At 36.6% G+C, this 15,317-nt stretch overlaps 1 protein-coding gene across 1 annotated transcript in view; it reads right to left on the bottom strand.

Annotated features, from left to right (window-relative positions):
- The window catches only part of TINAG (tubulointerstitial nephritis antigen), a 93,075-nt gene extending 78,682 nt beyond the window's left edge, over positions 1–14,393 (bottom strand). The window contains exons 1-2 of the mRNA XM_004771846.2: positions 13,929–14,393; positions 635–698 (exon numbers count right to left, since the gene is read on the bottom strand). Of these exons, the coding sequence (XP_004771903.1) occupies positions 635–698; positions 13,929–14,283 (419 nt within the window). The 5' untranslated portion in view covers positions 14,284–14,393. The remainder of the gene's footprint in view (positions 1–634; positions 699–13,928) is intronic.
- Positions 14,394–15,317: the final 924 nt, after the last annotated feature.

Below are 15,317 nucleotides of genomic sequence, written 5' to 3'. Positions count from 1 at the left end.
CTAGCCTTTACGAAGTACATGTACAGAATTAGTAACCAGAATTGCACACTGTTCAGGTATAAAACATATCTTTGATTAATGATAGCCATAAGCCTATTTGATTCTTGGCAAAAATAAAATAATAGCATATGCATTAGCTATCACTCAATATGCTCTTAACTTCTCCTCCAGGCAATTAATAAGTGAAATGACCACTTGAAAACATTGAAAACACTGACATTTGAAAACATAAGAAAATTTAGACAGTAGAATCTTTGTATTTGTATTTGGAAACTTTCTGCAGGATAATCATTTGAAGGCAGCCTGTTTTTATCTATAGCTACTGTGATCAAAGAAATACAGTTTGCCTGGAATATATCTTGCCTGTGGAATGCTTTAATTAAGAGGTATAGTTCATGCAGGCCTGCTGTATGATGAAGGCCGCTGTCATAAACAAGCTCTCGCATTGAAAGATATATCTAAGATTAGATTTGTCAACATTCATTAAATATGCTTATATAAATCTACAGGTATGCAATATCCTAGGACTTATGATTCTATCTGTAGTTATCATCTTATTTCACAATACTCCTTTTATTTGAAGAAAACATATACAGACAGCAGAATTCAGTTCTGTGCCACTTAAATTCATTACCAGGAGTTGCAGTTTTCTTTAACTACTGATCCTTCTTCATAAAGTTGGCCATCTCTGAGGCAACCTGTCAACATAACATTTGAACAAATGAAAATTCTAAATTGAACGATAAAGTGCATCAACATTCACAAGAAACCTGCAATTGTGTTTAGTTTCTCAAATATGCAAAACTGTTTGGGGCCACTCTGATGAAAATCCACATCTGGTTTGTGTCGAGGTTTATGTACAAGATTTTTCTAAGCTTTTTTCATGAGCTTTTATCTTTAAAATTGCATATTATGTTCCAACAGAGGATTTTTAAAGCATAAAAACTTGATTACCACAGAATTAATCACTAACCACACTCAAAAAATAACTTATGTGTCTAAATAGGTGAGAAATAAGACAATGTTTGGATAAATTTATGGCTTTTCTCATTTAAAAAAATCTAATCAAGTCTCACAAGTAAATATGATTAGTTGTCTATGACAAGAGTAAGGAATTCAAAGTTTTAGACCAAAATGTGAAGCTCATTGAATTTACCTTTTAAAGATAAATTCTATTTTCTTAAGAATTCGGATCAGAAGAAAAATTCATGAAACCAGTAAGATAGTAGCCATTTGTGTTCTAAATCCAAATATTTCTCAATTAACTGAAACTAGCTGTTAACTAATTTACCTGATTATATAAACTACTTAAAAGAGACCAACAGTGTATTATCATTATATGAAAACCATCAATAAGATATGGTGAAAATATTACCTGGTTACAAAGGAAATCCTTTTCAAAAATATAATTCACACAGATTTGAAATCCACTCTGACTTAACAAAGGTAATAAAATTTACTACTTTGTCATGTGAAAACAGAAATATGTAATTGATAGATCACATCAGTGGTGTCTAATTAAACAAAATGAATCCTAACTTTTTATTCATATGATCAGAGGGGAAAATCTACATGTTTAGAGATCATTCCAAGGAACTTGGTTTAACTTCTAGCCACAATATCACAAAAGCCACTTAGGGAATTTGCTCTCCTCTGATTTTTCAAATAATGGTTTCATTGAAAACTTCACAGCTGCCACTCTGCAGCATGTAGTTTTTACAGTTCAATATGTTGCTTAATGAATATAAAGTCTCTACAAATTTGCATCTATTTACCTCTTTTCCAAGGTTTTTTAACATTCCACAACCATGGGAAGAGAAGCAAAAACTGCCTCTCTCCTGGACCACAGGCTTCTGGACGTCAGGAACTCAGGGAAGGGGAAAGATTTAACTTTAGAACAAGTCTGTAGTTTTACTTACTATTCTGTATTAGAGACTTGAAATAAATGAACTTCTACTATAGAACTTAAAGAAACCCTCAAACTTTTATTACCTAGGGATGACAGAAAATTCATGCAACAACCCAAGTTTTCAAAGTCAAAGAAAGTACTTTCTGACTAGTTTTAAAGGACAGAGAAGAGGCCAAAAGCAAAGGTGATTTTTTTAATCATACCTCATAAATATTCCTTGCCCAACATACCAGTTACATAGATAAAGGAAACAAATCACAAAAGTCTTAAGGAGGGGGGAAAAAAATTCCCTTCTCTGACCTGTACTCTAGCTCATAATTTTAAAGTCAAGAGAATGCTATCACCAGGCCTAATCCAAATCACCAGTACTAAGTCTAGTGTTAGCAAAAGTTTCCTTTCTTGGTCATCCTTCCTTAATATCAAGTCAGAGTTTACTATGAGAAACTACATTTATTGTAATCTCTTGTCATTGTAATTATTGTAATCAACTTGAAAGTTGACCTCTTTTTTTTTATTAAAATTCAATTATCCAACATATAATAATAATACATCATTAGTTTTTGATATAACATTCAGTGATTCCTTAGTTGCATGTAACACCTAGTGCTCATCATATCACATGCCTTCCTTCATGAAAACCATAATCAGTTCATCTGAGCCTGCTCAAGGGGCTCACAAAGTGGAGCATCAACTTCTACATTACAGATAGTCCAGTCATTTTTTTTACTCCTGTTTGGTTCTAATGTATCCCTCATTTCCCTACCCAGCATTTAAAGAAGACTTTTAAAATCTCTGTTGTGTCACTTCCTACTTAAAATCCTCAAGTTATTTCCCATCAAATTTAAAATAAAACCCAATTTCTTTTCTTATTATTATTATGTTATGTTAGTCTCCATACAGTAAGTCATTAGTTTTTGATGTAGTGTTCCATGATTCATTGTTTATGCACCACACCCAGTGCTCATTGTAATCTGTGCCCTCCTTAATACCCGTCACCAGGCTCACCCACCCTCTAACCCCTCTAAAACTCTCAGTTTGTTTCCCAGAATCCATAGTCTCTTAACGTACATCTCTCCCTCTGATTCCGTCCCCCCTTCACTTTTCCCTTCCTTCTCCTAATGTCCTGTATGTTCTTCCTTATGTTCCACATATAAGCGAAACCATATAATAATTGTCTTTCTTGACTTATTTTACTTCAAATAATCATCTCTCTTCTTTTAATATTTTATTTATTTATTTGACAGAAAGAGAGAACACAGATCTCTCTGTAGAGGCTTAACCCACTGAGTCACCCAGTCACCCCATCCATTCATCTCTTAAAGGGATCAGCTCCTTCCATAGTTTGGCTATTGTGGATATTGCTATGAATATTGGGGCACATTTGCCCCTTCTTAAACTCAACTTCTTACAGTAACCTCTAAGGTCTTACTGAAAATGTCTCAGCCCTCATCACTTACTTAGTGCTGAATGGGGCTGAGCTCCCAGTGGAATGAAGGATTTTCATAATAGTAGTAATGGGGAGAGCAGTGGATGGATGTAACTTGGAGATAAAGCAATGGAACTTGCTAACAGACTGAGTTTGGGGAATGAGGAGAAAGAGGAATTAAGTAGGTCTCACTGGAGTTTTAGCTTGAGTTATAGAGGGGGAGTGAAGCTATCGCTGAAATAAGGAACAGGTTTGTTGGCAAGAAATCAAGAGGTCTGCTCTCATATTTTAGATTGGATTAAATCTAGGTGAGGCATCCTAGTGGAGAATGTCAAGTACAGTAGTTTATGGAAGTCTAGAGTTAAGTCAAGTCTGGAGCACAAATTTGAAAGATAGTAACATACATTAAAAAAAAAAAAAAAAAGGGCAGGAGGAGGAAGCAAGATGGTGGAAGAGTAGCAGTCTGAAATATCCCAGGAGTTCAGCTAGATAGTTATCAAGCCATACCAAGCACCTACAAACTGAACAGGAGATAGAAGAGAAGAAGTTCAGCAATTCTAGGGACAGAAAATAGACCACTTTCTGGGAGGTAGGAGAAGTGAATCTGAAGCAATGAGAAGATAGACGTGCGGGAATTTGTCAGCTCCCAGCAAGCAGTAGATCAGCGGAGCACAAAATCAGAAGTCTGCTCCACTGAGGATTATTGCTCCAGAGGCTAAGTGGGTGTGAAGCCGTAGTGGGGAAAGTGTGGTCTCAGGACCTGTGGGGCCACAGAAAGACCAAGGGTGTCTGAAGGTGACAAAGCTCCCAGGTATTGAAGCAGGGAAGCTGGCTACAGAGAGGAGCCAAGGAGTGAGCTCTCAGCTAGGCATTACCTTACACCATGATCGGACACACAATCAGACCACTTCTCTTTGAGCAGGGACCCCACAAGTGGCAGATCCAGGGAGACCCCCCACCTTCCTACTCCAGGAGGAGTGGCGTGGGAGTGCGTGGTAGGAATCTGCTGGATTTGGAGACTCCAAATGGGGCAGTGCGCCAGAGATAGAAGGCCTGGTGAGCTCATAGTGCAGCCGGAGACCAGGGAGATGGGAAGGACTGACTGCTTGTCTCTGAGGGTTCCTTAAGAAGTGGGGCCCTGAGCTCTCAGCTCTTCCTGGCTGGAGATTGGGAGGCTGACATGTTCATTCTTGTCCTCCAAAGCTCTATAGAAAGTGTTCAGAGAACAAAAGTTACCATGAGCAAACATGAGCATATTACTTAACCTGACCCCTGGCAAGGTGGTGCCGCCTTGGGCAAAGACATTTGAGAATCACTACAACAGGCCCCTTCCTGGAAGATCAGCGAGAACATCTAGCCAAGACCAAGTTCACCTATCAACAAGAACTATGGAACTCCAGAACTGGGAAAAGCAGCACATAGAATTCATGGCATATGATTCTTTAGTCTTGCAAAGTTAAGGGTGTTTTTTTTTTTTTAGATTTTTTTTTCTTTTTCTATTTTTCTAAATTGTCCTCTTTCCTCTTTTAATGTTTTTAAACTATTTTATCTTAACAATGCCTTTGTAAAATCTTTTTCTTATTTTTCATCATTATAGTCATATTTTATAACTTCATTTTTTTGTATACATATAGTTTTTTTTTCTTTAAAATTTTGGGATACAAGTTCTTCTAATGGATCAAAATATACCCTAAATCTAGCACATGGCTTTGTTCTACTCTCCAGCCAGACATTCTCTCCTCTTTTTACTTTCTTTTTCCAGCAAACTTATCTTATCAATTCCTCTTTTAGAATCGTTTTTTTCATCTTTACACTCATATTCCATCCCTTCATTTTGTTTACACTTATTTTTGTTTTTCTTTCTTTAAAATTTTGGGAGGTAGTTTCTTCTAAGAGAGCAGAATACACCCAAAATCAAGTGGGTGGCTCTGTTCTATTCACCAAGCTAAAGCCCCTCCCCCTTTCTTCTCCCTCAGTTTCAGGTCTCTTCTGATTTGGGTAATGTATATTTTGGGGAGGTATTTGTCACCCTTTTAGTATTTTATTCTCTCATTCATATATTCTTATCTGGATAAAATGACAAGGTGGAAAAACTCACCACAAAAAAAAGAAAAAAGAAAGAAGAACAAGAGGCAGTACTGAAGGCTAGGGACCTATTCAATACAGACATTGGTAATATGTCGGAACTAGAGTTTAGAAAGATGATTATCAAGGTGCTAGCTGGGCTCAAAAAAGGCATGGAAAATATTAGAGAATCCCTTTCTGGAGAAATAAAAACCCTTTCTGAAGGAATAAAAGAACTAAAATCTAACAAAGTTGAAATCAAAAAAGCTATTAATGAGGTGCAATAAAAAATGGAGTCTCTTACTGCTAGGTTAAATGAGGCAGAAGAGAGAATTAGTGATTTAGAAGATCAAATGATGGAGAATAAAGAAGCTGAGCAAAAGGAGACAAACAACTACTGGACCATGAGGGGAGAATTCAAGCAATAAGTGATACCATAAGATGAAACAATATTAGAATAATTAGGATTTCTGAAGAAGAAAAAAGAGAGAGAGGAGCAGAAGGTATATTGGAGTGAATTATAGTAGAGAATTCTGCTAATATGGCAAAGGCAACAAGCATCAAAATCCAGTAGACACAGAGAATCCCCCTCAAAATCAATAAAAATAGGTCCACCCCCCTTCACCTAATACTAAAACTTACAAGTCTTAGTGACAAAGAGAAAATACTGAAAGCCATTCAGGACAAGAAGTCTGCAACATACCATGGTAGAAATATTAGATTGGCAGAAGACTTATCCACAGAGAACTGGCAGGCCAGAAAGAACTGGCATGATATATACAGAGTACTAAAAGAGGAAAATATGTAGCCAAGAATACTATATCCAGTTAGGCTATCATTGAAAATAGAAGGACAGATAAAAAAGCTTTCAGGACAAACAAAAATTAAAAGAATTTGCAAACATCCAACTAGCCCTACAGGAACTATTGAAAGGGGTCCTCTAAGCAAAGAGACAGCCTTAAAGTAGTAGACCAGAAAGGAACAGAGACAATATACAATAACAGAAAATATATAATAACCTTATAGGCACTGTAGGGTGTCTGTACAATGGCACTAAATTTATACCTGAATGTATATGGGCTAAATGTCCCAATCAAAAGACACAGCATATCAGAATGGATAAAAAAAAATAAGATGTATCAATATGCTATCTATAAGAAACTCACTTTAGACCCAAAGACACCCCCAGACTGAAAGTGAGGGGGTGGGCAACAATTTACCATTGTAATGAATGTCAAAAGAAAGCTGGGGTGGCAATCCTTATATCAGACAAATTAGATCTTTAAGCCAAAGACCATAATAAGAGATAAGGAATGACATTATATCATACTTAAAGGGTCTGTCAAACAAGAAGATCTAACAATTTTAAATATCTATACCCCTAACACGGGAGCAGCGAACTATATAAACCAATTGATAATGGAATCAAATCAACAATAATACAATAATAGTAAGGGACTTTGATATCCCTTCACTGAAATGGACAGATTATCTAAGCCAAAGTTCAACAAGGAAATAAAGGCTTTAAATGACACACTGGACCAGATAGACATCACAGACATATTCAAAACATTGCATCCCAAAACAACAGAATACACATTCTTCTCTAATGCGCATGGAACATTCTCCAGAATTGATCACAATGTGGGTCACAAATCAGGTCTCAAATGGTACCAAAAGACTGGGATCATTCCCTGCATATTTTCAGACCACAATGCTTTGAAACTAGAACTCAACCACAAGAGGAAAGTTGGATAGAACTCAAATACATGGAGGCTAAAGAGCATCCCACTAAAGAATGAATGGGTCAACCAGGAAATTAAAGAAGAATTGAAAAATTCATGGAGACAAATGATAATGAAAACAGAACTTTTCAAAATCTTTGGGACACAGCAAAGGCAGCCCAAAGAAGAAAGTCTATATTGATACAAGCCTTTCTCAAAAAACAAGAAAGGTCTCAAGTACACAACCTAATCGTACACTTAAAGGAGCTGCAGAAAGAAAAGTAAAGACAGCCTAAACCCAGCAGGAGAAGAGAATAATAAAAATCAGAGCATAAATCAATGAAATAGAAGCCAAAAGAACAGTAGAACAAATCAACAAAACTAGGAGCTTGTTCCTTGAAAGAATTAATAAAATTGACAAACCCTGACCAGACTTATCAAAAAGAAAAGAGAAAGGACCCAAATAAATAAAATTATGAATGAAAGAGGAGAGATCAAAACCAACACCAAAGAAATACAAACAATTATTAAAAAACATATTATGAGCAACTATACACCAGCAAATTTGACAATCTGGAAGAAATGGATGCATTCCTAGAGACATATAAACTACCAAAACTAAACCAGGAAGAAATAGAAAACCTGAACAGACCCATAATCAGTAAGGAGATTGAAGCAGTCATCAAAAATCTCCCAAAAAACAAGAACCCAGAGACAGATGGCTTCCCAGGAAAATTCTACCAAACATTTAAAGAAGAATTAATACCTATTCTTCTGAAACTTTTCCAAAAAATAGAAATGGAAGGAAAACTTTCAAACTCATTTTATGAGGCCAGCATTACCTTAATCCCAAAACCAAAGACCCAATTAAAAAGAATTACAGACTGATATCCCTGATGAACACAGATGCAAAAATTCTCACCAAAATACTAGCCAATAGTCTCCAACAATTCATTAAAATGATTATTTGCCATGTCCAAGTGGGATTTCCTCCTGGTTTCAAGATTGGCTCAACATCCACAAATCAATCAAAGTGATAAAATACTTTAATAAAAGAACAAGAACCACATGATACTCTCAATAGATGCTGAAAAAGCATTTGACAACGTACAGCATCCTTTCATGGTCAAACTCTTCAAAGTGTATGATACATACCTCAATATCATCAAAGCCATCTATGAAAAACCCACAGCGAATATCATTCTCAATGGGGAAAAACTGAGAGCATTTCCCCTAAGGTTAGGAACATAGCAGGGCTGTCCACTACCACCAGTGCTATTCAACATAGTACTAGAAGTCCTAGCTTCAGCAATCAGACAACAAACAGAAATTAAAGGCATCCAAATCGGCAAAGAGAAGTCAAACTCTCACTCTTTGCAGAAGCTATGATACTTTATGTGGAAAACCCAAAAGACTCCTTTTCAAAACTGCCAGAACTCATACAGGAATTCAGTAAAGTGTCAGGATATAAAATCAATGCACAGAAATCAGTTGCATTTCTATACGCCAACAACAAAACAGAAGAAAGAGAAATTAAGGGGTCGATCCCATTTATAATTGCACCCAAAACCATAAGATACCTAGGAATAAACCTAACCAAAGACGCAAAGAATCTGTACTCAGAAAACTATGAAGTACTCATGAAAGAAATTGAGGAAGATACAAAGAAATGGAAAAACGTTCTTTGCACATGAATTGGAAAAACAAATATTGTGAAAATGTCTATGCTACGTAAAGCAATCTACACATTCAATGCAATCCCTATCAAAATCCCATCCATTTTTTTCGAAGAAATGGAACAAATAATCCTAAAATTTATATGGAACCAGAAAAGACCCCAAATATCCAGAGAAATGTTGAAAAAGAAAGCCAAAGTTGGCAGCATCACAATTCCAGACTTCAAGCTCTATTACAAAGCTGTAATCTTCAAGACAATATGGTATTGGCACAAAAACAGACACATAGCTCAATGGAACAGAATAGAGAACCCAGAAATTGACCCTCAACTCTATGGTCAACTAATCTTCAACAAAGCAGAAAGAATACCCATCCAGATGGCCAACAGACACATGAAGAAGTGTTCAACATCACTCAGCATCAGGGAAATACAAATCAAAACCACAGTGAGATACCACTTACACCAGTCGAATGGCTAAAATTAACAACTCAGGAAACAACAGATTGCTGGCGAGGATGCAAAGAAAGGGGAGCCCTCCTACACTGTTGGTGGGAATGCAAGTTGGTGCAGCCACTCTGGAAAACAGCATGGAGCTTCCTCAAAAAGTTGAAAACGGAGCTACACTATAACCCAGAAATCACACTACAGGGTATTTACCCTAAAGATACAAATGTAGTGATCTGAAGGCGCACATGCACCCAAATGTTTATAGCAGCAATGTCCACAATAGTCGAACTATGGAAAGAACCTAGATGTCCATCAACAGATGAATGAGAGAAAGATAATTATCATATGATCCCTCTAATATGAGGAATTTGAGTGGCAGAGCAGGGGGTTTGGGGTGTAGGGAAGGAAAAAATGGAACAAGATAGGATCAGGAGGGAGACATACCATAAGAGACTGTTAATCTCACAAAACAAACTGAGGGTTGCTAGGGGGTGGAGGGGGTAGGGAGAGTGTGGTTGGGTTATGGACATTGAGGAGGGTATATGCTATGGTGAGTGCTATGAAATGTGTAAGCCTGATGATTCACAGTTCTGTACCCCTGAGAGAACAGACATCTGAATGTTGCCTTTGGTGATAGGAAAGTCACTGACCCTGCCAGGAAGGATTTCAGTGAAGTAGCAAGGAATGGCATCCTGTAGGAATTGGTTGATGAGACACTTGGAAGTCAGGAAGCAAACATTTCTTTTAGTTATTTTCCATCAAAGAAAAAAAAAATAAAAGGAAATGAGACAGATGCTGGCTAAGGACATGGAGCCCAGGGAGGGCTTTTTCAAATTGGAAGCTAGAACAACACATTTTGTAAATTGATCACTGATCCATGAAATAAGGGGGGAAAGGTGGCTTTAGGAAAGACAGAGAGGGAAAAGAAAAGGAGAGAAGGAGAAAGAAATGGAAAAAAGAGAGAGAGAATTGTAATGGTGAAGATTAAAAAGACAAGAGAGGACTAGATTCAGAGCTTAAGAGTTTAAGAGTAATCCAGAGGGAAGGAGGTTGAAATCATGATGATAGAGATGAAAGGACTCCTGATGGCTTTATCTTCTCAATGAAATGTACACGAAGTGCCTCAGAGTGAGTTAATCAAAAATGGTTACTCATATAGCATCTTGGAAAAAAAGATAAGGGCTGTTGAAATTAATAGGGATTTACACATTAATAGTAACACAAGATCAAAACACGAGACAAATCAGGTATCTGGAGAGTGAAATAGTGGGCCCATTGATTTTTTTAAAAGGATGGTAATACGATGTCTGTTAATTTATTTTAATACTTCATCATAATGCGTTATAGTATCTGTGCTGGTCTAAACTTCACTTTAGGAAGACAGTTATTTGCTCAGATCAGGAATCCGCATCCCATGGGTGGTCAGTAGCAGTTATTCTGAAAGTCCGGATTCCAAGGCAGCTGCTATAAGTGCTTCTGTTATCCATCTTTGGATGAACACTAGACGCCAGTATAATGAACATCAGAAATGGGCTTTCATGGCAAAATTAGTGTCTTGTTAGTCAAAATAAGGGATGTATGTAATCAGCTCTTATTGGTTAAATTAATAGTATTCAACCTATATATATTAGTTAAACTATTTAAAAGTCATGCCCCACACTCCCACTCTTAACAGCTAACAGTTTATGTTTCTCTTAAGGTCAAAAGCCTTTATTCATAGACCTGATGCCCTAGAAATGATCTCAAAAATTTCTGTGTCCCAGCCATGGGTTACCAGGCATTCTCATTCCCTGATGCCCACTGCAAGGGTAACAATCCTACCTCTGCATTATCATCATATGTGCTTCTGGTAAATTACTCAAGCAAGGTAAATGTGGGAACCTCTAAAGGATAGGGACTTGAGTCTTCATGACGCTTACACAGGTTGTTGAACTGGTGTATGTCTCCTTACCAATATATATTTTTGTAACTATCAGTGTGTATGGCAGAATTTGGACTGTGACTTATCTTCATTACAATGTGGTTGGTTAAGGAGGTTGTGAAGGATTAAATAACATTTAAATGTGTCAGTGGCTTACACACATTTTTTTACCAATGTGAACATAAAAGTTCTGCATAAATTAAATTAACTTATGTCTGTTCACAACAGATGTTATACTAGACTCTTCCCTTAAAATCTGCTACACCAAAAGATTTGTCTGGAAAATCCATTCTGGTTCTCTTTAACTCTATCACTTGCTTTCAGTATCTGACATTGAAATCCTCCAAGTACCAGAAGTTACCATCAGAGATGGAGAAAACAAAAAACAAAAAACAAAAACACAGAAGGAACTTATTTACCAGTATGTCCTACTTCCAGTTTATAGAAAAGGTACATATTTATTTTTATAACCCTTAAGATGGTGTACATAGTGTTAAGTCACTTATTTAAAAAGAGCTCTTGGGACAGTTGTAGGGTAAAGAACTAGATAATACCAGGTAATTAGATAAATGAAAAATAATGCTTAGTAGATCAGTGAGTGAACAACTTAGCATCTCAGAGGAAAGTTATAGTACTGCAAAAATTGGTATAAATAATATACTATTGTGGTTTTATTTTAATTTTGTACGATTTTTAATATTGTGTAGTGCTATTTTCTTTCACAAGAAAGCTACTTTCACAAGATAAAACAAAAGAAAACGAATTACCTTCATAAGAGCAATTACAGTTTAATGTGAACTTTTTGCTACTAAATAAAATGATGAATTGCTTCCCTTCATAAAGAATAGAATAAAAACTATACCTGGAACATAATTTCTACCTAAAACATGACCGTAAATTAAAGTCAGAGCAAAATTCTAGCTCAAGCAAAAATGTACATTGAAAAAATACCAATTACTTTTTTCTAAATGAGCTATATGTTTCAAATAAGAAAAACTTAAATACATTGTATTCATTGAAAACACTACAATTTATATGTAATATTGAGACTCAACACTCATGAAGCCAACAGTATACCTACTTAACATCTGCCAATGAGTCCTCATAACAGAATAAAAGCCCAAATCCTTAATATAGCCGATACATCGTGGCATAATCTGACCTCTACTCACTTCTCAAACCAAACCTCATTTCATGTCCCCTCCCACCAAGCCCTCCGCTAGACCCTACTCTCCAGAAATGTTGGCCACATTCCAGTTCCTGAACCAGGCCAAACTCCTCTCTCTCAGATCTATACCTTTCTATCAATTCTTCAGGTCAACTCATTCCTCCTCACTCCTAGAGCCTCTGTTAAATATTTTCCCTTGCTGACTCTCCCCTATAAAATATAACATTTTACAGATTAATGTTACACTCTGATGCACTCTCACAGCACCCCAAGTGTTTCCTTCAGAGGATTTATCACAATTTGCAACTACACCATGAATTTGTTAAATATCTTACCCTCTTCCTGGTAACTTGACTGTCACTTCAAAGAGAGTAAGATCCTGTCTTTTTCTTCCCCATTGGTACCCAGAACTAAGTTCAATGCCTGGCATAGTGAAGATATTCAGTGAATAATTTTTCATGAATGACTACATTCTCCATTATTAGTAAAGGATCTGCCGCTTTTTAGGATAAAATAAATGCTTGATGGTTTCTGAGCTGTATATTGGTAGAGGTAAAGGTCTGGGATAAATGACAGTTCTGTGGAAATTTTAATCTAATATATACATGTTTTAAAAGGCATTCCCTCAATTTTACAAGCAATATGACATTATTGAGAATGAAGGCAATCACATTTGGATTTTGAAATAAGGATGCCAAATCCTAGTTGACCTTTAATTGTCTTCACCTGAAATTTCTAGTAGTGTTATAGAGCTCTGATTAAACCTGCATTTTTTGCTGAGGAGATTTGATGTGACAGGTAATTAAAAAAAAATAGTGTTTTATTTAAGTATAGCAAAAGCATGTTGCTTTGTGGTTTGTTGCAAATCTTAGATGTATTGATTGCTCAGAATCTAGAGCCTTTCTCCTATAATTAGACCAATGTAGTAAATACAATCATTCTCCTCATTAATTATTTGTACTTAACCACTCAATTTTTGACTCTTACAATTACTCCATAGGAAGTTTTCCTTTGTTTCAAAGGTTTAAAAAATCCCAGATAAAAGTGAAACGAAACAAAAATACATACGAAAGATCTGTTTGGTATTACTTAGGCAGGTAGCTAGCTACCTTTATTTTGTTTGTGGCCTGGTTTTAATGGCATTAATGGTTCTAATGTCAGGAGGTCCATTAGTCAAATGACATAATAAACCAAATGTTAGGCGAGTCTGCAGATGATCAGACCTGTGACTGATGAGGTACTCTAACAGGTTACACTCAAAAGAGCTTAAGAGTCCATTGTCAAAACATTTTACTAAGAAAGAAAGAGTGTTAAGTAACTCTGATGTATATTGAGTCAGTATTCCCAAAAGGATCCAGACCAGAATTCATGACCATCACACCAGAACTTTCTAGAAAGTTCTAATACAATACAGGCATCTTGCATCTAAAGCAAAGCACTGGAAGAATCCAAGGACATTTGTTTAACCATAATATTCACTTTTCACCTCCTCTTAAGAAAGGAAGGAAAGTAAGATGGGAGGAGAGGAAAAGAAAGTTTGACAGATCTGTAATGAACCAGGCACTTGTTCAAACACATTTCCAAAGCCTACCTTCTGGATCCCAAGGCTTTGTGTGAGGAGGCCATTCTTTATCTTCAAGGCAAAATGACTTGTAATCAGGACAGCAATCAGAATTTTCCCTTTGACAGAATTTATCACAGTAACATACTGCATTTGCCTCATAGAACTGAGTGGCACAGCCATCATCTCTGTCTTCACAACAACCAAAACTTCTACAGTATTGTCCTTTGAAAATGGCTCTCTTGAATCGAGAACCCTCCCAAATCGTGTGATTTCTAGTGAAAGCAGGTCCTGGGTTCACTTCTCTTTGAGATAAATACTGTTTCTCCATCCAAATTTCTGTGGTAAGATAGGAAAAGATTAAGATCTTATATCCAGTCCACATTCTCTAGATGTCAGGTAGGGTTCCCACTTTCTGTTACAGTCAATACCCTTGGCTTTGGGGCTCCTCCTTGGAGCCGGAATTCTAATCATCAAGACAACCCAGCCTGAATCCTGAAGTGGATCCTTTACTTGAACTGAGTATACTTCTTGTAGTTAAACATTAATCAAGAATTTAAATGTTTGCCCAAGATAATGTAAGTGTTAAAAATAGACCCTTGTCATTCCTTCAAAGTTAAAAATGTATAATATTTTATATCATGCAAAAAAAAATCCATCACCACAAAAATAAGTACATAAAATCTTATTCATTGATGAAATACATTGAATAAACCTTGCCTCAAAAAAAAAATCTAGATTCTTAAATCAGAAACCTCTCTGGAATACACATGGCCCAAATTATGGCTGCAATAACCACTGGCAAGGTGTAGGAAATTGGAAAGTCAGAAACACAATTATTCATTTCACCTACTTGCACAGCAACTAAAATCCAAGCTTTCATGAGGTTGCCTGCTAGGATCTGTCATATCAATAACAGTTGCCCTAAATCATGCCCAGTCACACACTGGTTTGATTTCCCATCTGTACTCCATTTACCTACCAGAAGCATTTTGATTTCAAGGCTTAGTGGAGCCTAATTCAGCTAGAAATTCCCTGAGGGTGACCTTAGTTGCTTCCACCTGAGTCCCTACTTGGCACCAGTGTAGGAACCTGCAGTATCTAAAAGGCATTTTTATAGTCAAGGAAAGACCATCTCTGTGCTAGAAAACTGCAGGAAGAGGTAGTCATGAAGGAAACCCAAAGGTCAAGATGTCTTTAGTAGAACTGTACATTTACAGTGGGTTTTGTTGTACTGTGTTTATTCATTAACCACAGTAACTCCCTTTGGATTCAGGAGAGGTAACAAGTGAATGATGAATCAGCAAGAGTGGCTGGGTGGCTTAATAGAAAGGACTTGTCTTGACGGTCAGAAAAGCCGGACTCTGGTCCCTGGCTACTATTTAATTAGCTTTATGACTTTGGGTTCACAATTTGCTT

Source organism: Mustela putorius, unplaced genomic scaffold, assembly GCF_011764305.1.
Source record: "Mustela putorius furo isolate JIRA1106 unplaced genomic scaffold, ASM1176430v1.1 tig00003983_pilon_pilon_pilon, whole genome shotgun sequence".
In the NCBI taxonomy this organism is placed as follows: Eukaryota; Metazoa; Chordata; class Mammalia; order Carnivora; family Mustelidae; genus Mustela; species Mustela putorius.
Note: the sequence above shows the minus strand (reverse complement) of the source record. Positions and strands in the feature narration are given on the sequence as shown.